Source organism: Nelumbo lutea, chromosome 1 (genome assembly GCF_056320005.1).
Source record: "Nelumbo lutea isolate HS-2025 chromosome 1, American lotus-T2T, whole genome shotgun sequence".
Taxonomy (NCBI): Eukaryota; Viridiplantae; Streptophyta; class Magnoliopsida; order Proteales; family Nelumbonaceae; genus Nelumbo; species Nelumbo lutea.
The window spans coordinates 217,645,615-217,671,231 of record NC_142684.1 but is presented as its reverse complement, the minus strand read 5'-3'; the positions used below and the strand labels follow the sequence as shown (position 1 = coordinate 217,671,231).

General features: G+C 36.9%; 1 protein-coding gene across 3 annotated transcripts; it reads right to left on the bottom strand.

Annotated features, from left to right (window-relative positions):
• Positions 1–423: 423 nt before the first annotated feature.
• On the bottom strand, positions 424–17,323 carry TRE1 (trehalase 1). Of its 3 annotated transcripts, none has more exons than XM_088963239.1 (12): positions 16,861–17,323; positions 15,808–16,733; positions 7,456–7,575; positions 4,190–4,305; positions 3,945–4,045; positions 3,753–3,862; positions 2,423–2,495; positions 2,141–2,308; positions 1,525–1,612; positions 1,202–1,301; positions 904–1,117; positions 424–744 (listed from the first exon to the last, which is right to left on the bottom strand). In XM_088963239.1, exons 2-12 carry the CDS (start codon positions 16,527–16,529, stop codon positions 658–660), a joined length of 1,899 nt encoding a protein of 632 aa, XP_088819365.1. In that variant the 5' UTR covers positions 16,530–16,733; positions 16,861–17,323; the 3' UTR covers positions 424–657. The 3 variants fall into 3 exon arrangements, with proteins under 3 accessions (XP_088819365.1, XP_088819366.1, XP_088819364.1); XM_088963240.1 differs by having other exon boundaries at positions 16,836–16,927; XM_088963238.1 differs by lacking the exon at positions 16,861–17,323 and having other exon boundaries at positions 15,808–16,769.
• Positions 17,324–25,617: the final 8,294 nt, after the last annotated feature.

Below are 25,617 nucleotides of genomic sequence, written 5' to 3'. Positions count from 1 at the left end.
CTTCGGGAAGGGAACAGATGTGCAGACTTCCTTGCTAATCTGGGAATTATGAAAAAAAGTAGACGTGTTTCACTCTTCTCAGGATCTTCCTCGGGACCTCTTGAACTTCATCAAGGAAGACTATATTCGGCTCCCAGTGCTTCAGTTGGAGTGATGCTTTATCTCACTTGTGAATTTTTCTTTGCTTCGTTTTTTTAAAATGCTCTTGGTGTAAGGCCGGCTATGTCCTCCCCTGTAATTCAATTTCCTTTTGATAATGGCTGATCAATAAAATTCTTATGTGGCTGCCCCTCCACCTGGAGTAAATCTCACATGGACTAGTCCATCTGAAGGCTCACAGACCATTAACGCTATCGGCTTACAGCCACAAACCACACATGGTGATTTTCAAGCACCAAGGTTCTAGATCCCAACAACTGAAACTAGTAGAAATATCGATCAATCACTTTAATTATTCCAAGCCAACCTCTTATTGGTCTATACATCCACTGACTCAATGTTGGAATGAATAACAACTCTGATAGAAGATCTCCATAGTGAGGGGGAACTCTTTATTGTATGGAGGATGAGGTAGCAAATTATGGTCTACATTTACTCCCTAACCATAATTTAAACATGTTGAAAGCATGCGTATTAAGACTATCCTTTCCTAATGCCCTAATGGCAATCTATTTTCCGGTCGTGAGGCCATCCAAACTCCTCCAATAATGCCAAGAGAACTCCATTCGTCCAGCCAAATCCCGTCTGCACCACATTATACCACAAAGGAACGTCTATCAGTACTACTAACAACATTCTTTTACAAATTGCATGCTTAACCACCAACACAAGTTGCATAAATCTTGATCCTAGCAAGGGTAGGATGATTATCAAGACAAGTGGCCAAGTGAATTCAGTGCTTACCTGAGGTACATATTCACCGCCCCCTCCAATCTTGCCACAAGCTTCCACATCATATTTTTCATGTATTGTGCCTGTCTTTTTGTAAGCAGCATAACTGGTTCTAATCCACCTAACAGCAATGTCTTCTGCCAATGACATTGCTTCCTTTGACCCAGACCTTAACAGCCCTTCAACAATCATGTGTTGAAGCGGGGCCCAACCATTTGGAAAGTCCCTGTGATCTTTGTTTTATCAGAACAATTGATAAAGAAATCAAAGCATATTCCAAATTAACAATGCATCATAAAGACTCACTAACCATTGCTGCCCTGACTCTGTTAAGGATGTGGCAATTCCAGCAGCACGAAGCAACCCTGAATCCTGGAAGCTTTTCATTACCTTCTTCACCATTGGACCATCTTACACATGTAGACATGGAAAAAATCATAGAAGAATTCAGCTTGTCGAACATATTTTCTTCATAAATTTGTGCTAGTGCTAGATATGGAGGGAACTGAAGAATTTTTCTTTAGGGGGGAGGGGGTTATGGACATATATAGAAGGGTCTACATGTGCTTTTAGCCACTTAAAAACTTGATTCAGGTTAATATTAGTAATGAAAATGATCTCAGAAAATCACACCTGAATTAAACAACTCAATCCACAATGGCATGAAATTGGATGCAAAAATTTTCTCATTCTGGTTTTGAGCTCCCCACCTGTGAACTGTCTGAAATTATTGAAAGGAAGAAAATCAGGAAAACTAAAGAACTTTTAAGGCCATGTTTGGGAGTGCTTATGAAAAAAAAAAGTGCTTATTCCAATAAGCATTTGTGACTACTTTGTCCTTCATTTGCTTTCAAATTTTCAAAATATACCCTTATTGAAGGACTTTTATTAAATTACTTTTATAAAAACACTTTTATGAAAGCACTTTTACGAAAAGTACTTTTATAAAATTCAACTACGGATAATTTTATAATTGGTATTTTAAAGTTCAACTAGGGATAATTTTGGAAGAAAAAAATTGAATAAGTGCTTATTGTATAAGCACTTAAAAAAAGCTAGAAATTTGGGCTTAAAAAAATAAGCCCTTATTTTTAAAATAAGCACTTATTCCGGGCTTATTTCCCAAACACCAATAAGTGCTTAATGGTGTGGTCCCAGCCCAAATAAGCACTTATTTTTAAGCACTCCCAAACATGGCCTAAGTTCAGATATTTCTTGTCAAACTCTACATCTAAATTTACCACTTTACCTCACATGTATGGCTACTCGTAAGCCAGTAATCAAGCCATTGGCCCATCTTGGCATTCCAAAAGATTGAACCTATTGCCTTTTTTCTTGCTTGGGAAGCTTCCAAGAAGTCTTCTGCAGTGTGTTCTTCCCCAACAATTCTTGCCAGGAAAGCTATGTCAAGCTCCATCTGAGATTAAGAGATTCATCTACTCTTGTCATGTTCAATGCAGACAGATACTGTTCAATTTAGAGACTAATCTCTAAATCAAAGCCATTATAATAAATACTCTCAGATCCTCACCTTGAGTATGTATGCATTCAAATCCACAGGTAAAATTGATGTTGTCGCCAATGTTGTAAGATCAGATGGATCCCTGTAAATAACATACTGAGACTCAACAATTCATGAATTCACATTGATATGAATTATTAAATTGTAATGAACAAAATCTGACATTTGCTGGAAGACTTGTAAATAACCCAGTCACATTCTGCACTTGTGGTATTTGACAAGTCTATGACAGGAAAAGTTTACAGTTTTTGAGTTTACCTCAGAGATCTTTTTGGTCTACTTATTTCTAATAGGATTGGTAATGCATATTTAGGATTGATTTAAGAGTTAGTGTCCTTATGGTTTTGAAGGGGATTGTCTTGGTTTTGAAGCAATTACAAGTCTGTTCCTGATCACTTTCCAAGTTGGAATCAGAGTAGTAAAGAGATATCAAGCGCTACTATAGGGTCCTAATAAATAAAACTTAAAATAGCTTGTTTGATGAATAAAAGTTCCATTTAGTGAACTCTGGTCGTAATTTGATAAATAAAAGTTTGGTTTGGTAAACTTTGGTTGTAGCCAGATACTGTTGTAATTGTTCTAACAGTAAAATTTCTCCCCTTCCTTCCTAATTCTGAAGTGCTTTATTGATGGAATCAAATTATTTCTTTAGTGGATAAGAAGCACTCCACTTGCTTCACCATCTCTATTCTCCAACAAAATCTAAGATAACTCAGATCAAAATAAATATTAGTTGGATGATTCATTTACGCTTTTTTTTTTTTTTTTGCCTTTCATCTGGTTATCAAGTAATAAATGAATTACCTCTTTTGATCTATAACTCATATTAAGAGTTTTAATATCATATAGTCCTGTTAAATGAACTCATCTGCCATATCCACTCATAATGTAATAATATCATATAGTCCTGAACAATGTCTTAGGTTTCTTAGTAACAAGGATCAAAATATTGATATGCCCGATACGCCCGGTACATATCAATAAGACCAATATTCTTGCTTTTCTTTTTTATTTTATCAGAATGATAGGGATGCCTTCTATCATTCCAAACCTTCAAAACCCCCCAACCCTGTGTGTATCAGTGTATTCATGTGTCTCCATGATCAAGCTATACAGACACAATATGGGCATATCATATCAATATTTTGATCCTTGCTTCAAAGACAAAGCAATAAGTATGCCTTTTACTGTATCTCTAATAATAAAAATAAGACAATAAGATAGCATCCAAGATCTAAGTTGCCATTGGTGCATTATACATCAACATACAGAAAACGTGATTTTTGGTACTGCAGAAAACAAATTAATTCCACAATGGAAAGTGATAAATGAATGTCACCTCATCCATCTAGTACTAAAATCCCACCCAGATTCAGCTGTTGATGCAACCTGGCGGTAAAACTGTTCTTTCTCTGATGCATTCAAGAGCTTGGAAGCAGATTCCTTGTCCTGAAAGAATGCAGTCAATACTAATTCATCAATTACATCGCTTTTAGGCATTTCTAAGTTAAATAAGCTGTAAAGAACCTACAATAGTTGAACTTTCTGGTCTGGGCTTGTTCCACATTGCATGGTACCGATTTAAAGTGTGAGTGCATGCTTGAGCATCTTGAATGGTCACCTTGTGTATGCCTGCAATTAGAAGAAACTCAGACTTAAAGGCATAATGTTTCTACAATGCAATCCAAACATTACACTTAATTTACAAAATTGACCAAACACATTGGAAGTCATGAAATTCAAACTAGTGAGAACGAAAAACTGATGCCATGGCACCTGAGTTCCAAAAGCCATGCTCCTTGACCAGTGAAGGAAGTGATTTCTTCACAAATTCCAGATCATTAGTCCTCAAGTATATTTCCAGCACCATTGAACTTAGAAGCGGAGGCTGGCTGCTCATAGTTCAAGCTTCAATTATGTCAGAATAAAGAGGAAATAAAGAATGACCCAACAGAATCCCAAGGAAAAAAGGTCGATAAGTACACGTATTCTAGGAACTAAGCCAAATTATCAAGAGAGGATTGTTTATTTGCTCGGAGTTGAACACAAGAATATACTGCACATGAGCAATAAAGGTGTCTATAAGGATAGTCATGGATAAGGCTGTGATTGGGTCAGATTTTATCAAATTCAAATCCAAATACAATTTGTTTAAGCCAGGTCCAGATATCTGGCTATTTCCAAATCAAATTGAAGTGGAAATGCAATCCGTTTCTTAAATTGGATTGAATGCAGATTGACTTGACCATGATAGGATCCAATTAGTTTAGGTGGATGTAATATATATTGATAAATTTGGCAAAGACCTTTATATCCCTATTCAAGTATGCTAATATTTTAGTATTTTGGAATTACAAATCAATAAACAGACTAAACTTTCACCTATTGGGAAATTATAACAATTGAGTTTTGGAAAATTCTAACATTTGAAAGAAGTTTTGTAGTGATTCAAGCACTCCTGCCAATGGCCATACACTTGAAACAAGATAGAATGGGACACTCACTGCCAGCCATACATTTGAAACCAAGAAATAAAAGAAGCTGCTCTTCGTGCAAGGAGGATTGCAGCAAGCATGTTTTCTCTTTTTTCTTTTTTTTTTTAGCTCTTTAGCATAGATTTGATGAGCCTTCGTTTTTCTTTTAATTTGAAATGGTAACTTTCATTAAAATAACAGTTAAATACAATAGTGTCAACCACTCAGAGCATGAGCGTTGACTCCATACAAATCTCAAATCTTATAATACAGCCCAAAATAAGCTTTCCCTGAGAGTCCACTACTATGCCAAATTGTCAGCCACAGAATTGGCTGATCTCCTTACCCATTTGAAAATTACTTCCACTTCCCTTGCTAGGCAAAGTATTTCCCTCATCTGTTGTCTAAGGTTCCATACACCCAAGATTTTTTGTATTAGAAGTTTAGAGTCTCCCTCTACCTCAAGAGTTTTTATATCCCCATTGCTTAGCCAATCTCACACCTAGAAGTAGAGATATAACTTCAGCCCTTAAGGAATCTCCCACACCTATTGGGCCAGAATAAAGTGCTTGCATCCTGCCCTCCCCATCCCTGAAAACTCTCCCAACTCCAGAGGGCCCCAGATCTGATGAGCCTTCATCACATCAGCCATCATGATATCCAGATAGGTCTGTACTTTTTATTTTATCTTTTCATTGATAATTAATCAGAAACTTTATTGAAATACTACTACTACTACTAACAACAACAACAACAACAATAGTTTAGAGTCCAAGGAAAATGAGGGCAATATACCCCCCCCCCAATCAGCAGGAAAAAAAAGACATGCCCACTGCCGCTCTGCCCTAGTAAGACAAAACCTCAAACCCCAAAATATAAGCAATAATATGGGGTTATCTAAAGGACCTAAACCTCCATTTCTCATCCATCCAGTTACAGTTACTGAATCTCCTTCCACCACAGGATTAGCATATCCCAATGAAACAGTCCAATCTTAGACCATTGAGCAAGTATAGAAGCTTGGCCCTTGTTAACTCTCCCCAACTAATAGGACCTGAGTAAACCATCAAAATTTCACTTTGATCATCCCTAAAAAAGCTACCAGTGTGGAATTAGGAAGTGGAGGAATCTAGGGTTTATTTCTTGCAACCCTCATCCTTTATGTCAAGGCTAGCATCTATGAGCCTCCAAGTCCCTAACAATATCATCCATGGTGTATGTCAAAACTCATCCAAAGTCCAACATCAATGTACAACTCATCCAAACCTAATGAGATCATCTAGAAACAATCATTTTTTTTCTTTGATAGTTCAGTATTCCTGTACATCTTGATAGGATCTTACCGCTATTTCCCTGGGAAAAAGAAGAAAGTGGGGAAAAATAGGCTGTCAATATTTGAAAGAGGTTCAAGACCTCCCATGTTAACAAGATTAGTCGTTTTCCATCTAATCCTTGCTTCTGGTCTTCTCTTCTATAGTTTTTCCCAGTGATTTAAAGCCTAGGCGAACAGGCGAGGCGCATACTCGCCCAGGTCCTAGGTGCACGTGCACCTAGGCATGCGCCTGATGCGCCTTGCGCCTCAGCCTAAGCATGCCCCTATTTGCTAATGTTGTTTATTCATTCATTGCAATAAAATATCTTCTTAAAAGGCAATGAAAGTTATTAAATCATTATTTTTTATGTGAGAAATAAGAATTTCAGACCCTAACATAGATTTGTTTGGGCTTGTCTCGAGGGGCGTGGTACAAAGGCGACTCATAGAATCAAGAATGCAATATGTTTTACATCACATTAGCTCCTTGGAGCAATGCAATTAAGGAGAAAAAGAGATAGTGGGTTTTACATGCTTGACAATGCTTTATATGTTTGCTTTTATTTTTAAATTTTCATTTGAATACACTTTACATGTTATGTTTATGTATTTTAATTTTAGATAGTAGGTTTTTTAAAACATTTATTTTAAAATTTAAGTTTATATTTTTTATTAACATTATGCTTAATATTTTTGAATTTTTTTAATATTTTTTGGCATTTTCTTTTTAATTTTCTGACTTTTTTTATTTTTTAGCGTTTTTTTTTTGTAATTTGGGCCTTTCTTAAAAAGGCACGCGCCTTGCCTTGCGCCTTTCGCCTCAGGCAGCAGCAACTTTAGATCAAGAATGGAAATACAAGAACATCAGATCCTGATTATTTAGTAATTAATAGGCTTTTACTTTACTAACAACCATTAAAGTAATCAGAAAATAAAACTGGAAATAAATGAAATCATATTTGACACCATTTCTCGTTTGACATGAGGGTGTCTCTGCACAGAGACAGCAGAAAGAACCTCCATTAAGACAAAACAGAACAAACATCTAAACCATCTATCATACAGTTCTGTGACAAGTGAAATTAAATTAAAAAAGAAATAGTAACTGACAACCGACAACTGAATAACCGGATTTAATAGGCAAAAACAAGATCAGGAATAGTAACTGACAACTGAATAATAACACCGACATCCTCTGAGGCTAGGATGCATCAAATACAATGAAAAAAAAAAGGATACAAAAGATGTAACATTACCTCCTGTTGCTATAGTAGGCCCTTGCTCCATTTAAGACATAACCATATTTATCTATGAGGGAAATAAGATTCTGAACAACTCCCTTTGCAGTCTGATACATTTTGCTTGCTAACAAGCCCCTGCAAGACAAGTGTGTTTAATCAGACAAGCTTTGCAATGGAAAACTTTAATAACCAATGTTGATTAAGGAAACAAATTAAGATTGTTAAACTGTCAACAAAAAAGTACTATGCTGAAACAAGTTCTTCCATAATAGAGACGAAGCTGATCAGAAAACTAAGCTAAAACTAAAATTTGCCACAATAATTTTTTTTTTTATCAATAACACTTTCATTAAATCATCAGTAGAAAATTTACAAGTGGAAGACAAACACATTTATCTTCCAAGAGCCACAAAGAGCTTCAAGAAAGGAAAAAGGAAAAAAAGACACTAATGTTACAACTTAGCCCAAAACAGTGAATCCCTTTCTGCCCCTTGTTTAGCTAAACCGTCAACTAAGGAATTAACCGATCTTTTAATCCAACATGTCTTAACTTCCATCTCCCACACCAGCCACTTGAATTTCCTCCTCTCATTATTGTACTTCCATAAACCATTTTGATCATTAGTCAGCCACCTTATCACCACCTCTGAATCCCATTCAATTATGAGTTTCTTGATGTTCAATTCCTTAGCTTTCCGGACTCCTTCCATAACTGCAAAGATCTTGGCTCTAAGGGAGTCACGCACTCCAATTGAGCCTAAGAACATGGCAGAGATTACCCCATTTTTATCCCTAAAAACATCCCCAATCCTTGATTGTCCCGGATTTCCCCTACTACACCCATCAAAGTTTAATTTCAAGAATCCACTAGGTGGGGGGGGGGGGGGTCCAAGCCACACTCATTACTGATTTGGTCTGTGTGCAATTTGCAATTTCACCCCACTTCCTCAACATTTCATCCACAGTGTAATCTGTAAATAGTTCCAAAGATTTCAGTCACTGTACCGCCCTAATATGTATGATAGCCCTCAGACCTGCTGCTCCTCTCTGAGTTTCTAAGAATATCCTAGAGTTTCTTTCTTCCCACAGTGTCCAACATACTGCAGCACTTAGTCCTCTCTACATTGTCCTTCCCCTTTTTATCCGCCACCTAAACAAGGAAGGGGAGAAAAGGCCCTGCAAGTCTGATGGAGGATTCCAACTACATCCAAATAAGGAGAAAGCCCAATCCCAAATTGACCTCGCAAAGTGGCAAGACACTAGTAGGTAAAAACCAGTCTCCCCATTTGCTTTACACAGAACACACCACTGAGGTGACAAGCAAGTATTGGGTCTCTTCTTTTGGAGTAGATCACCAGTGTTGATTCTTTCCAGATAGACTTCCCCACAAAAACTACCAACCCTAGGAGGTATTGCTCTGCACCAAACCTCACCAACAGGGAAGGGGGAAGGTAGGACTGGTGGACTGACTTAAGACTTTGAAGAACAAAGCACAAGAGAAAATGCCATTGGGGGTAGGTGTCCAAATTCTAGAATCCGCCCTAGTGGGGTCTAAGACAACGTTATCAAGAAATGCAATAAGGCTCAAAATACTGTTGAAGTCTGAGTCCCTCAAGTCCCTTCTTAGACCCAAGTTCCACCCAATCCCAGAAGTGGAAGAGGACAGGGTGGTGAAAGACGAGATCGGCTCATTTTTCAAATCAGAAAGAGCATACAAAGACGGAAACTGATCCTTTAGAGGGGTGCTCCCGACCCAGGTTTGTTCCCAAAATTTTATGGAGTTACCGGAATTCAAGTCATACCTGATATTAGGGAAGAAAACTGGTAGCAGGTCATGAATGGCTTTCCAAGGAGAATTGCTTGTGGTCTAGCTCTGACTCCAGCGTCCCATCCATTGTGCTCCAATCCATGTATACTTGCCACTATTCTAGCCCATAGCTTCTCCTTCTCCATAGGAAACCTCTACAACCACTTCCCCAACATAGTCATATTCCTTCTCCTAATACTCCCAAGCCCCAAACCACCACAAGACTTATTCCTACACACTACCTCCCAGCTAACTCTATGATCCCTCTTCTCCTCTCCCGGCTCCCATAGGAAATCTCTCATTAACTTCTCTAATCTGTTAGCAATCTTCACTGGGATTCTAAACACCGATAGGAAAAAGATGGGTAAGTTAGCAAGTGTAGCCTTAATTAGTGTAATTCTCCCACCAAGAGAGAGGTAGCTCTTTTTCCAGGATACCAGTATTTTTTCAAACCTTTCCACCACCGGGTTCCAAAAACTCTCTCATGGGATTATCACCTAATGGCAACCCTAAGTAGTTCAAAGGCCACCCCGAAACTTCACACCCCAGCACTTCAACACTCTCCCTGATCTCTCCCTCCTCCAAATTCACCCCCACTACATAGCTTTTCCCAAGGTTAACCTTCAAGTTGGACATTTGCTCAAATAGTTGTATCACTGACTTCAAGTTCCTGATAAAGCTCATATTACCGCCTTCACAAAACAGAATCGTGTCATGAGCAAACTGTGAGTGAGGGGGGTTTCAACCCTCCCAACTCTCCAGCCTCTAATGAGCCCCCTAGAATCTTCTATGTGAATCAGTTTCCCCAAAACCTCTGCAATTAGAATGAACAAGAAAGGAGAAAGGGGGTCTCCTTGTCTTATACCCCTACTGGATGGAAAGAAATCTACCACTGTCCCATTCACTAGCACTGAATAATGACAATTCCGGACACAACCCATGATCAACTTACACCATCTAGCCCCAAACCTGAATTTAGTCAAAACTTTCCTCAAGAAATCCCAGTCCACCAAGTCATAAGCCTTTTCCAGGTCTAACTTATAGACCACTCCCTTCTTCTTATCCCTCTTAAAGTTCTCCACACTCTCATTAGCAATTAAAATCTTATCAGTAATTTGTTTTCCACTCACAAAAGCTCCTTGATAGTGTGCGATGATATCTGGCAGTACCTTCTTCAGCTTCAAAGACAACACTTTTGCAATGATCTTATACAAGCTATTAACCAAGCTAATTGGCCTAAAATCCTTCAGGTGGGATGCATCTTTCTTTTTTGGAATTAAGGCTATAAATGTAGAGTTCACACTCGGATTGATAATTCCTCTCCTGAAAAACTCCTCAAACACCCGCAAGAGATCATCTTTCAAGATATCCCAACAGTCCTGATAAAAAGCCATTGTGAACCCATCCGAACCTGGAGCTTTTGTTTTATCCATAGAAAACACAACCTCCTTGATCTCTTCTAGATTAAAACTTCTTTCCAACCTTCTCCTGTTCTCCACCCCTACATTTGGCCAATCCAAACCTTCTACCCACACCCTTCTACTCACAAGCCTTCTTAGAATAGATTTGAAGTGCTCCACACAGGCCCTGGCAATCTCCTCTTGTTGTACTAACTCAACTCCATCTACTACCAATTTGGAAATAAAGTTCTTCCTTCTCCTACCATCTGCTAGAGATTGGAAATACCTAGTGTTTCTGTCTCCCTCTTGCAGCCATTTACACCGAGATTTTTGCCTCCAGCTAATTTCCTCCTTGTGTAGGCAGTCCTCTAACTGTCTTCTCAAATCTCTCATGAGATCATTGTCTTCCTCTCCAAATTCTCCCATTTATCCTTTAGAGTCAAGGCTTTCAATCTTATCCATCAGATCTCCCTTTCTTTCTTCTATCCTCCCGAACTCCATCAAATTCCACTCCTTGATTCTTGCTTTCAAGAAAAGTAGTTTCTTATGGAATCTCATCCCCTCCCATTCCACCAGCGGGTTACTCTCATGCCACTACTTCCTCACTTTGTTAGTAAACCCTAGATGAAGTAACCACATATTTTCAAATCTAAAGGGGGTAGGACCTCCACACCTTCTTTCCTCCTTACATAACACTATGGGCCAGTGATCCGAGGTCACCCTTGGGAGAGCTCTAGAAGCCAAGGTTCCCCGATGTTCTTCCCAATCCAAAGAGAACAGAAATCTATCCAGCTTAGAGCAAATGGGTCTAAATTGGAGATTTGACCATGTAAATGTCTTATGGGCTAGGGGAATCTCTTTAAGCTCAAAGACATCCACAAAACTGTTAAACTTCCTCATGCTTTTTGTCACCCTCTGATAAACCTTATTGGACTCCTCCGAGAATCTGATCACATTGAAATCCCCACCCATGCACCAAGGTCCATCCCACAACCCTCTAACATCAGCCAATTCCTCCCACAACTCCTTTCTCTCTCTGTAGTCATTTGGTCCGTAAACATTTGTGAGCACCCACATATAATCATCCTCTTACTGCTTAAACTTCATGGAAACCGAGTACTTTCTGATCAACTCCTCCAGACCTTCAACCACATCCCTCTTCCACATTGTTACGATCCCCCCTGAAGCACCCGACGAGGGAGCAGCCACCTAGCTAATCCCCCTGGCTTTCCATACACTCCTTGCCCACTTGTCATTAAACTCCATTCTCTTAGACTCTTGCAACAACACAATGTCTGGATCATACCGTCTTATTACCTCTTTTATTGTTGCTCTCTTCCTTGCACTCCCAATTCTCCTCATATTCCAACTAAGAATCTTCATTCCACTTCTTTTTAAAACCCCTTACCACCTACCCACTACTTTCCCCTTTCCTTCTATCTCCTTTTACCCCGGGCTTCTTGTCTCCTTCTACATCTCTCTTCAATCTCTCTACTTTACTCAATCTCCTCTTCTTTGTTTTGATCTTCTTCTTGCTCTTCTGTAAGCTTTCTTTAAACACATTCAAATCTTCCAGCCTACAACCCAACTTCCCTACAAATTCTGCTATTGTGTCTTCTCTCACTGAGTCCTCCACCCCTACCCTTCTTACAGAATCCCCTCCATCTCTATCCACCTGCCCTTTCTTCCTCTCCTCTAGTCTCACCTCTGTTCTTTCCTCTCCATCCTTCCTCCCTTTCCTGTTACCTACCTCCTTCACTGCTCTCTCCCTGTAATCCTCTCCATCTCTACCCTCATTCCTTTCCCTCCTCTCCACTAATCCCTCCCCTCTTCCTTCCTCCCCTTCCCTCCTCCAGATCAGCTTTCCTTCCACTTCCTTAAACACTCTTTCAATGATTTCCCACACTTTTTCACTCCTATACCTTCCTTCCCGCACCTTCCCACATTCCTTCCTTCCCCTCTCCCCCTCCTCGGAGAGGCTGCCTGCTAGCTCGGTTGCATATTCATGGGCTACAGGACATGGAACAGAAACAAAATCTAGAACCAAAGACATAGGAGACACATTAGTAGCACAAACCGAAATCACTTGGTTACTTGGGACTGATGGACAAGCTAGAAAAGGACTATTCCCAACCTCCCTCTCTTGTTCCGGAGGTTGGTAAACATTTATCTCCCTGAGTTGGTTGGGAAGTACTTCTGTCCTTTAGTCAACCTGGTGTTCTTTCCACTCTACCCTTGGTTCACCCTTAGATGGTGTGTTCCTGCTCTGCTTTCGGTTCTCCCGGTTTTGCCCCTTCTGATAATCCTTGCACACTCTGTGGTCTTGGGAATGAGTTAAGCCGATTGCAATCTTCACCCTAAAATAAGCTTGCAATATTCCACCCATCCAAGTCCCCTCCAACACAACTACCTTCATCGTTTACACTGCCCACACTAGTACCATCAACAAATAAGCCGATTGCAATCTGATAATCCTTGCACACTTCGTCGTTTACACCCTAAAATAAGCCGATTGCAATCTTCATCGCCTTCACTGCACTACACCCAGCCTTCATTCTTCTCTTCCCTCTCTTCAGATCTTCCCCTAGCGTAACTTGGCTTCGGCCTCTCTGAGGAGCGCCGCAAGGGACTAGGCTCCTTCAGACTTCGTCGAGAAACCCACTGCAAAGCCCGCTTCTTCTCTAGTTTCCGGCGCTACGCGCATTCCCCCCCTGTCTCACGACTAGGGATGATGATAGACCATTAACATCGTCTATCTTCGTCGAAACCCCAGTCACATGATTCTTTAAAGGTTCACACGTCTTTTTAACATACTGGGTCGGGCCCGCTGACCCGTTTGGGCCTTTAATAACACCACTAACATTCCGCATGGGCTTTGGCTTTGGCCCATTCTTAAACACCCACGAGCTAACGTGACTTTTAAAAAGGTCACGCACGTCCAACCCCGGGCTCGGTTTGGTTTTATCAGGTCTAGGTTCAGTTCTTCCCTGGATCAACCCCTTTTCCTTGTTCAAAAAAGTCAGATTGGTGCCGGTTACAACCTAAGCAAAAGACCTGCCACCCTCCAGACTGTTCACTGCTTCCACACACGAAAATCACACCCCCTGAATGCTACCTTTTTGTTTCTCCAACATTTGTTTTTCCATTTTAGTGAAAGTTCTTTTCTTGTTTGAATCATCCAACCCTTTCTTGCCACGCAGTTCTTCTTCTTCAACCTTCTCATCTCCCTCCCTACGAGCCTCTTTCCAGAGCACCGATTCAATGGATGAAGCCAGCCACACTGAGTAACATTGTCCTTCAAGTAGCACCTCTATCTTCCGAGGAATCTCCTCAGGTTTTACTCCATTCAATAAAATGGAAGCTGAACAAAAGTCTCCCCAAAAGGCACCTCCTAGTGATCCTCCACACATCAAAGCAATGGCTTCAGCAGTTTCTTGCTTACACAAGTGAAAGGGAAGGCCTAAGAGACGCACCAGCACTCCATCTTCAACAAAGAAATCTTTGGAGTTTGATCCCGGACACCATCTTGAAACTGTGAAATTTCCAAGTTTAGCTTGGATATTTAATGCCTCAACTTCTACTCTATTCTCAAGCAGATCCAGCAAAGCCTTGTCCTTCTCAAAAGGTGTTAAAATAAACGTGCTCTTCAACTTTAAACTTGCTGTTAACAGATCTGCAACTTTCCTCCAGTCTAGAATGTGAGCTGAAACTTTAAGTATCAGTTTACTTTCCCAGTCACCTCTCTGTATGTTTACTCCCATTCTGTATTTACCTACCCCAGCTATCACTAAAAGAGTCTCTTGCTTATTATTGCTCACCAAACTATTAGAACTGCTTATCTTCCTTTTTTAACTGTTACTTCTCTTCTAGCACCCAAGCATGGCAGCAGTTCACATAAGGCGCCATGAACTGCCTTCCAGCCCTGACTCTTCCTTCCTTCTGGGAAGCAGACCATCTGCTTTCTACCCTTGCCAAAAAATTCTGTCAAGGAAATAAAATAACCTTTAAGGTTTCTCTTACACTCTACAACAAACCTTCTTCCAGTTTCTGAGAGAAACTCTTTCCAACTATTTTGTTTGCCTTTGTTACTTGCACCTTTCACAAACTCCTTGAACCCTTCATTACCCCCAAACCTTCTAACAACACCATCCCTCTCTTTGCTTCCCTGATTTTCAAGCTCAGCTGACATTTAATCTCAGTTCCTCAAATAGGAGCTCCTTAGTTTCAATCTTCAAAGCTTTTTTCCAACGGCCTACCTCCAGAAATTCTCCCATCTTCAACTCTTCCCTTTTTCAGCCCTTTTTCAGCCAAGGAGGTAATGCGTCTCCCTAACAACGGCCTCTCTCTCTCTCTCTCTCTCTCTCTCTCTCTCTCTCTCTCTCTGCTCGCTCTCTCGCTCCCACAAACTTCAAGTTGAAGTGATCATTTGATCCTAACAGTCTTGCTTATCACTTACTAATTTCCTGTAGATTTCTGTCTAGTGTTTGGGATTGTTTTCTTTCCCTCTTTGGTTGCAGGTGGGCTGCCCTAATCATTTATCAATCTTCCAAGAAGAAGAGGGAAGATGATGTAGAGGTAAAAATTGCCACAATAATACTCTAACAAGTCCTTTTAAGGGTGTAATATGTTCCAATTTTATGTAGAAAAGCATTGCATTAAGGGTGCCACTAGAAGTAATTGATGCCATGGATTTCAGAATACAGAGGAACCGGAACCTGTTTCAGCTTTGAAGGCTTCATGACATCACCAGCTAGAAGCATGTTTGGTGTTGTTAAAGTAATTCAGAAGTTTTTCAAGACAACTTATGCAACAAGTGTAGGCAAAGAGACGTGAAGCAATACAAGGTCTGAGTACGGTATTTCCAATGTGTAATTTTGATGCTTGAGAACATTATCCCACCCAACCACAGGGTCCCAGAGAGAATTTGTGGTTCATGGTCTTAATATTCTCAGCAAACTTTAAGTAACCAATATGACCATGAACCAATAAAAAGGATTGGGGGTAATCTAGAGCCTGAAGCCAAACAAATGAGATTACAACATTCAGTTGCGAAGTCTAAGGATATATGTGGTGTAGTCTGTATAAATTTTCAGGATATCCAAAATGACTTTGCTTGGAGCCAGAGAACAAAATAATAAATAACGGAGAAGGGCAACGAACCTAATAACCCAGTAAGAATCCCAATAATAAACCTCTCGGAATCGAGATCCGGGAATGATGAACGGCGATGGAAGAGGCAAAAGAGTATGTAATTCTGGGCTCTCTTTCACGCCATCGGCGACCTTCCGGCTCAGATTCTTCCACAGAGAATGCACCTCTAATGCCCATGCCCTCACAACGGGGTTCTCAACCTTGGGCAAGAAGCCAGGCGGCTCTGGCATGAAATCGACGGGTTGGTTGATCACCATGTCACTGCCTGCATCACCCAGATAGGAGGCTATGAAGCTCTGCAGATCCCGAGCGGAAACGGAACCGTTTGCTGACCTGGGTAGCTTATCAAAAGCCTCCTCCGTGGTTGAAAGGTTGAACTTTAAAGACAAATCGACGTAAAGCTTTGGATCGAAGTTGGAGTCGCCCAAAGAACGGAGAGCAGTCTCCTGTACGCGTTCGAGGAAGGAAATCAAAGGGATTGAGGGTTTAACGGGACCTGAATCGGAGTAGTTGCAGGGAGGGGAAGATTTGTGTAAAATCAAGGTTAGAACTCGTGTGGTGAAGAAGCAGAAGCAAATGGTATAGAAAAGGAAGCGTCGATTTGGGTCTGAAAGTATTTTCGCCATCTTCGCGGCAAAAGGAACACTTCGGAGCTTCTTGCGACATAATATATAATAGGAGTTTGAACAATTTGATCTATTGACGAGGCGATCGTTGACGTTCCAAGGCATTCAGCAACGTTTTTCTTTTCTTGTTTTTTTTAATTCGCTTCTCCTCTCTCTTGAGTAGTGAATGGCTCTGATCCAAAGTCAGCTGAGCTAACCGAACGAAAACGTCAAATTTTACCAGAAGAAGAAAAAAAAAAAAAAGAAGCGGGAGCAGGCGGCCGATAATGTGAAAATTGCAAATAACGAGGGGGCTTGAAGCTTTTTGACCTGTTGAACGTGAAAACAAACAGTAAAACACAAACCTTTGTCAAAAATACCAACAAAACAAAGAAGAGCTAAAATTCTAGAAAGGAGTTGGGTTGAACCAACAAGGAAGTAAGGTATCTTCGCACACCATTTCGCGTGGCGTCGAAGGAAAAGATTACTTTGTCCGCGAAGTGTATAATTCGAAAAGCAAACAATTGGGGGTAGGACTCTGGAGCGTGATAAAGATAAACGACGACTTCCATTTCCATCGCTACCAGGTCCACCACCTTCTCGCAAAATCTTCCGACCTTACAATAAAACATGCATATACACGATGCTTCCTATTTGTTTAATCTTTAAAATATTCCAATGATCTACCCTTTCGTTGGTCGCTACCATTTATTTCAACAAAGAGTGAATCGTCGGAGACGCCATTCAATGTTCAAGAATGGGGTTCAAGAATGGTATCAATAGGCTGTTTGATTGGCAGAATCGATGCCAAACAAAAAACAAAGGAACTGTTCATATTTTGATGTTTGAATTTTAAACTATTTGCATATCTGAAATTGAGAGTGAACACTATACCCCACAATACAATTCTAAATTTTACTGCAAACCTACGATAATTCAAAATGTCTAAATGTAAAACACCTACGACAATCCATGCCCATTGCTGGCACCTACCCCCAACTGTGATAAAAGGTATGTATGAATCTGATAATGGGTGGGTCAATTAAGAAGCTTCGCCTCACCAAACCTTAACGACCCATCCATTCTTTACACAAGTTTGACCGTAATTGTTATTTTTCAGACTGGATTTGGGTCCAAAACATTGGGCGGGTTCAACCCAGCCCTGCAATTTTATAAGGTTAGGTTTTGGATTTTAGGGCTTCAGACTGGGTTTGGGTCTAAAAGACTGGGCTTTTGATTTTTCGGGTTTAGATAATCTGGATCTCACCCTACCTCATTCCAAGTCAAGCCCAAACTTTTCATTTTTGTAAAATCGAAGGCATGTTGGGAATTGAGTTATCTTCTATGAAAGGCATGTTGAATCTGGATTATTTGCTTTTCAATAAATGGATAGGTGTTCCATCAATAACTCAATTATATTATGTTTTAATTGAACATAATATAATCTAATTAAATTATAAAACCAGTTTATTTAATTAAAATTTCCACTACAAAATTAATATTAAAAGTTAACTTGCTTCTTGGTAAAATTAATAAAAAATGATAAAATAATACATGTTAGTAATTTTTTGGTTTTAATGTTTATTCTCAATAAATTGTAACCACAGAATAATTAAAAATGAAAAAATAATAAAAAGTAAAAAATTACAATTAAGTACAAAAAATACCAAATATAAAAACAAAAGTGAATAATTATAATAAAAGTAATAAAACTTGTCTCTCTTAACAAACATTAAAGCTGATAATTTTAACTTTAGAATTTCAAATATAACTAGTAAAATGTAAAAATAAAATAAAATTAATGGAATGACCCTGAGAATCAATAAACCTTAATTAAATTAAATTAAAGAACTAAGGTTAATTAATTAGTTATTACTTTCTTAATTACATTAATTAACTTAATAACTTTATTTCACTTAGAAAATGATTATATAATAAAAAGGTTAACTAAATAATAAGATAATTACATAATTAGTTAACTAATTATAACTTAATTACTAAAGATTATCTGATTAGTTAACCAAATAATTAATAACATAATAAATTAGTTAACTAATTATGTTAATAATGTAATAAAAAATATAGATGACAATAATATAAATTATTAAAACTTATTTGGATATAATTTTATTAATAAAGTTAATACAAATTAATACATGTTTATTAATAAAACAATAAAAAAGTAAGAAAAATTTAGTTTCAAAATTAAATTTTATATCTTGATATCTATTTAGATTTCATTTAAAAATAAATAAAATGACCCTAAAAAATTTGTTACTATAATTAAAAAATTAACGAAATTATTAGTCTTAAACTTAAGTATTATTAATTTAAAATCCCCTAATCCACTAAATAAAAATTTAGTAAAAGTCGAAACAATTTAATAAAAAAAAATCAAAACTAATACAATTAGGAAAGTCACAATGCTAATTCTTGGGGTGCAACTTGGGTGAGTTGGGTTGGGTTGAGGGCCAACCCAAGCCCAACCCTAAGTCTCAAACCTCAAGCTTAGGCTTGGCGCAACTCAAGGTTAAGCTTAAGTGTATCAACCCAGGCCTAACTTGAGATTAACCCAAATCTTGGGTTGGGCTTGGGCTTGGGCATGTGTAGCCCAATTTTTAGGTAGAATAGATTGATGAGATGCATATATGTATATCATAAAGTGTTGGGTCGGATCAAATTGGGCCGGGTCGGGTTAAGCAACCCAATGCCTCAATTCAAGCCCATTCTGAGTTTAGGTTAGGCTTAAGTTTTCTTACCAAGACCAACTTGAAGTTTGAAAACTCAAGCCCAACCTGTACAAAAGCTTTGATTGAGTTGGGTATGCCTCACCCAAGTTGCACCCCTATCTCCTTTTACTTTAAATTCTTTTAACAAAGCCTGTGCATTGCAATGCATGGTCCCCGCTAGTTATTATAAAAGCTCTCACATTCGTTGATGGGTTATGATGTAAGAATATAAAATAAACATGTTGGCCCCTCTTATTCACCCCACAACCAAGAAACAAGAGCTTTCTATCGAGCTCTGAATAAAGAAAGTAAATCGATCTCTACATAAAGAAAGTAGAGAGAATACTGCATCTATTGTACATTCCAAATTCATAAAACATGAAGCATGTCAACTAGTAAGATTGAGCCTTTCTTTTTTTGTGCTTCCATAGTCCCATATAGGTGATCATAGGTTTATTTCATTCCAAATTTATATGTGATAATTTAGTAGGTGTTTGGCATCGTAGTCGTTGCTTCAGAGCCATTTTCTAAGAAAATGGTGTTGTATGGATGAGGGTTTGTTGCATCGTTCTCTCGGAAAATGGCTCATTTTTTTTTTTGTTTGGCACCGATGTTGCCACATAAATGTTTTCTAGGAAAACAACACTGGTTTGTTTCGTGGCAGTGTTGTATAATTGTTTTCAGCACTAGTCTACATTATGCAACACTTGAGATGATGCCACATTGGTGCCACATCATTGTACCGATGGCAGCAACGGGCTGGAACATGAGTAAACGTTGAACCAAGACTCCCCGATTTCCAAGGCATGGTCTAGGGCAATGTGTTTTTGAAAAAATAGAACCAAACATGAGGTCGTTTTCTGAAGCACCACTTTTTTTGATGTGACACCAATATGGCATCATTTTCTGGGGCAATGGTATCGATGCCAAACACTGCCTTATCCATCCATTCTACACTAGTCCAGACTTGAGAATACACCTAATTAAAGGTGCATTTGGTTGATGGGAATAGGGATCTGAAATCAGATTGGTTGGGTGGAATTGGAATCCCACTTCCATTCCTGGTGGAATGTCCATTCCCTCAAAGAGAGGAATGACCATTCCCTCCCCCTCTCTTGGGAATGAAATCTCATTTGAGTTTATTCAATTCGCTATCCACACACGTTACCATACAATACTGCATGTAGAGAGAGTTTAGTCAGTTAGTAGGTCACATACCTCTCATTCCATTGTAGTATATAGTCGGTTGGAAGGCCACGTACCTAAATTGTAGGAAGAGAAGTTAATAGGTTTCTAGGCCAGGTTTCAATCCTATAATTCGAACTTCAACTGTGCACTTCTGTATTGAGTTCAATCTGCCTAAAACTGGAATTTTAGAAAAAATAAACAATTGAGTTCCTCAAACCGCAACTTCAAAGAAATAGTAATTCAATCCGATTAGACTACAACTTAGGAGAAGTGGTAATTCAATCCCGTTAGTATATTTACATGCTCTATTTTTTAGTTGTTTCGTGTTTCATATTCTGTTGAATACGAAGTTAATTTCTTGCATGAGTAAGTTTTAGCCTTTCACTTAGAAGTTCATTGCTGCTCCTCCATTACTGTTTTAAATTAGTATTATAAGTTTTACACTGTTTAGAAATGATCGCCGACCATTAGACCTATTCATGGGTTGGGTCGAGTTGGGTTTGGGATGGACTTTGCCACTACATTAACAGAATATGCTTAGGCATGAGCTCAAGCCTGGCCTGACCATTGGGCCTAGGTCTTGAGCCTAAGCCCAGCCCTCATATAAAGCCTGAAAGCTATGCCCAAACCTGAGCCTGGCTAGAAATTTGGAAAAAAAGATTTTTTTTCCTTTTTAATTCAATTAAAAACTGTTTTATTTATATTAAAAGACCTCAAAACCTAAAATAATAATGAAAAGTCTCATTATTACTTGAAAAAAAAGAGAAGAAAATATATTATATATACTTTTTTATTATATAAAATATATTTTTATTAATATAATACATTATCAAGTCGGGCTTGGGATCGGGCCAGGCTTTCTTGAGAAAGCTGAACCCGAGCCATGGACCTGAAATCTTGTCCAAACCTAACTTAGATTGAGTCGAACCAGGCCAGCCCATCGTGCTGCTCGGCCCATGAATAAGTCTACCAACCATGCCCAGTCGGCAGTGGCTAGGAGGTTCGTAGGATAGACACCATGCAGTAGGAACTAGTGCCTGAGAAGACGATGGGTCGACTACGTAAAAAACGATTGTGTATTCAGCCGACAACCAGCGATCATTTATGCCTAGCCGCCAGTGACTAGGAGGTTCATTATAGTGGCTTCCATTAAACGTCACTCAACTATATTCACCGGCAGCTAAGATCACAAATGAACTACGTTTTCTTTTTTTGTTTTGATTTTTCCTTCTTCCATTCTTATTCTCTTATGTTATTTTGAATATCTAAAACATTTTTTTCTTTGTTGAAATGAATGATAAACCACCCTTCTTTTACCTCTCGACAGCCACTATACGTTTGTCGTCGTCGCTCTGTCAAGTTAAGAGTCGGCTTAAGAAGGTGATGCAATATGGATCAGGTGGGTCGGGTCTGAATAGAATTCGCATCCACGTTTTACTTATTATCTCATAGGTTTGGTTTAACCGGTAATATGTATATAAGCCAACCCAGTTTCCAAAAGACCCAAGTTTAATGCATTTAAACCAATTGTCGTTGTAATTAATGATTAACATTAATTAAATCAGTTAGATTCATGGGCCGGGTAGTTCGATAGCCCAGCCCGCACCTCGGTCGGGCTTGGTCATGTAATTAGGCCCATGGGCCTGACCTCGGGCCTAACACAGTAAGCCCAATTGTGTTTCGGGTCAGGTTCGGGATTTGTCAAAAAGCCTGGCCCGAGCCCGGCCCGACCCGACTCAACATTATATATTTTATAAAATATATAATATGTATTTTATATATTATATAAAATATATAAATAATATAATATTTATTAAAATATATATTTATAATTTAATATATACATTTTCTATTATTTTCTTTATAATCTCTCTCTCTCTCTCTCTCTCTCTCTATTCAGCCGCTAACAGTATGGGCTAAATTTCGGGCTCGGGCCCAAATTGTAGGCCCGATGGTCAGGCCGGGCTGTGGCACGGGCCTTAGAAAATTCTGTTAGTATTGAGTGAAAGCCCGACCCGGCCCATGAACAGGTCTATTAGGTATTAAACTAAAACCAGTTTAAGTCATTAATGATAATTAATAACAATGTTAATAATAATTATTTAATATTCATATTTAATTCGATTCAGTTTCCAACAGACCCGATTTTAATGTTATACTGATAATTAATTAATATATTATTAACATTGCTGATTTTACAATCACTAATTATATAACTTTATAAATAGTTTTATTTAATTAATAGAAATTACTTGCTGAAAATTACTGATTTCGGTTATTTAATTTCAGAATGTGTGCCTAAATTAATTATTTAAATAAATGGTAACTGAAAAATTAATAACTAATTAAAATATTAACAAATATAAATTCCATAACTAAAACTTATTGACAAATATTCACTTGAAATTTTATTTCAATAAATAAAAATCTATTTTCTTTACATTTACATTAATTTTGATAGCAGTAATTTTTAGTAATAAGTATATATTAATATTTTTAGTTGTTTCGGTCAATTCTTACTGAAAATTAATAATTAATTAAAATATTAATAAATATAAATTTCATAATAAAAATTATTGATAACTTTTCATTGGAAAACTAATTTCAGTAAAATTAAATTTATTTTTCTAACATCGACATTAATTTTCATATTATCAGTAATTTTTTAGCAATAAGTAGTTATTGATATTTTCAGTAATTTTGGTCAATTTATTAAAAAAACACTTTTGGTAATTTATTCTTTTCAATATTATTATTACCATTACTGATATTACAATCATTAATTTTAATATTATAATTATTTCTATTATTCGGATTCACTAATATTGTTAAATTTTCGATTTATAATTATAATTAATAATGTTATTTAATCCAAAAACCCCTGTTAATAAAGGGATTTCATAATCACTAATTATATAATTTTGTAAATAGGAAACTTTAATTTATAGAAATTATTTACTGAAAATTACTGATTTTAGTACTTTAATTTCAGGAAGTGTGTGTAAATTAATTATTGAAATAAATGATTATGAAAAATTAATAATTAATCAAAATATTAAGTAATATAAATTTCATAATTATAAAACATTTATAAATTTTCATTGAAATTTTGAAAAATTTAATTCAATAAATGTAAATTTATTTCATTTTTACATTTACATTATTTTTTATGCTTCCAACAAAACTGGTTTTAATGTTATACTGATAATTAATTAATATATTATTAAAATTAATGTTTTATAATCACTAATTAAATAACTTTATAAATAGTTGTATTTAATTAATAGAAATCACTTGCTGAAAATTACTGATATCGGTTATTTAATTTCAGATTGTGTGCCTAAATTATTTATTTAAATAAATGATAACTGAAAATTTAATAGTTAATTAAAATATTAATAAATATAAATTCCATAATTAAAATGTATTGATAAATATTCACTAGAAAATTTATTTCAGTAAATATAAATTTATTGTCTTTACATTTACATTAATTTTGATATTGTCAGTAATCTTTTAGCAATAACTATTTATTAATATTTTCAGTAATTTTGGTCAATTATGACTGAAAATTTAAAATTTATTGATAAAATTCCATTGGGAAATTTATTTCAGTAAAATTAAATTTATTGTTTTAACATTGACATTAATTTTGATATTATTAGTAATTTTTTATCAATAAGTAGTTATTGATCTTTACAGTAATTTTGGTCAATTTATTAATAAAAAACACTTTTGGTAATTTATTGTTTTCAATATTATTAATATCATTACTGATATTAAAATCAGTAATTTTAATATTAGAATTATTTCTATTATTAATATTCAGATTCATTAATAATGTTAACTACCATTTATAATTACTAACATTATCCATATATAGTGAAGATTATTTAATATCAGTAATTATAATTAATAATATTATTTTTAGCAATTAACATATTATTAATGTTATTGATTTACAAATCATTAATATTAATATATGCATTATAATATCAGTAATATAACTAATTATTCCAAAAATAATATAAAATCTTAAATATAAGTAATTTATTTCAATAAATATAAATTTATTTTCTTTACATTTACTTTAATTTTGATATTAGCAGTAAATTTTTAGCAATAAGTATATATAAATATTACCAGTTTTTTTGGTCAATTATTACTGGAAAATTAATAATTATTTAAAATTTTAATAAATATAAATTTCGTAATTAAAAATTAGTTATAAATTTTCATTGGAAAATTTATATATTTCAACAAAATTAAATTTATTTTTCTAACATTGACATTAATTTTGATATTATCAGTAATTTTTTAACAATAAGTAGTTATTGATATTTTCAGTAATTTTGGTCGATTTATTAAAAAAAACCACTTTCAGTAATTTATTGTTTTCAATATTATTATTACCATTACTGATATTACAATTATAAAAGAATACCATGAAGACTAGCGAAGGAAATAGTATTAGTACGTGTTGTGACTGAGGTTACCAGAGCATCGTACCTAGCTCCAAGGCCATTGAGAGAATGATGAATAAGTTGAGAATCAATTAATGGCTCACCAATAGCAGCACACTTATTTGACAGAAGTTTGAGTTTTTGGAGGTAGCCTGTCTTGGTGAGGTAGCAATACCCTTAGGAGTGTACAAGTGTTTGAGAGAATCCCAAATTTCTTTGCAGCTTGTGCAACTGACCATTTGTGCCAATGACGTTTCTGATAGAGTTGCCAAGAGCTAGCTAAAGAAAGAATGGTCTTGCTTCTTCCATGTCAAGATCTCAGAGGAGGTGGACGAGCTTGAGCCTAAACCAAGTTGCAATAAACTTGAGGCATTTTCGACTCATCAAGGCATGTTCCATGTCAACATAACCCATGAGTTCATGACTCACCAAGGCATTTTCGACTTGGAATTTCCATACAATGTAGTTTGGTCTGTCAAGCCAAACGGATATCAACTGTGTGAAGTGTTGCCCAAGATTAAATGTAGTAGATTGGGAACTAGGGGTGATTGAGGTTTCACTGCTAACTGACATGGTTACAGAGATCAGTGATCGAATGGGTCAAGAAAATACCGAGGGGTACAATAGACGAGGATGAGCTATGGATTGTTAGGTTGCGGGGCTCAGATACCATATGAGAAGAGGCTCAAAAGGATAAATTGTTTTCATTGATTTGTTCGCTGAACTGATTACAGTATTTATATACAAAGAGGTATAGCTGTGCATGGGATCGAATTGATTCTATAGATGCAAGGAACGCCTATCGAATTGATTCTATAGATTACATCACTTGGA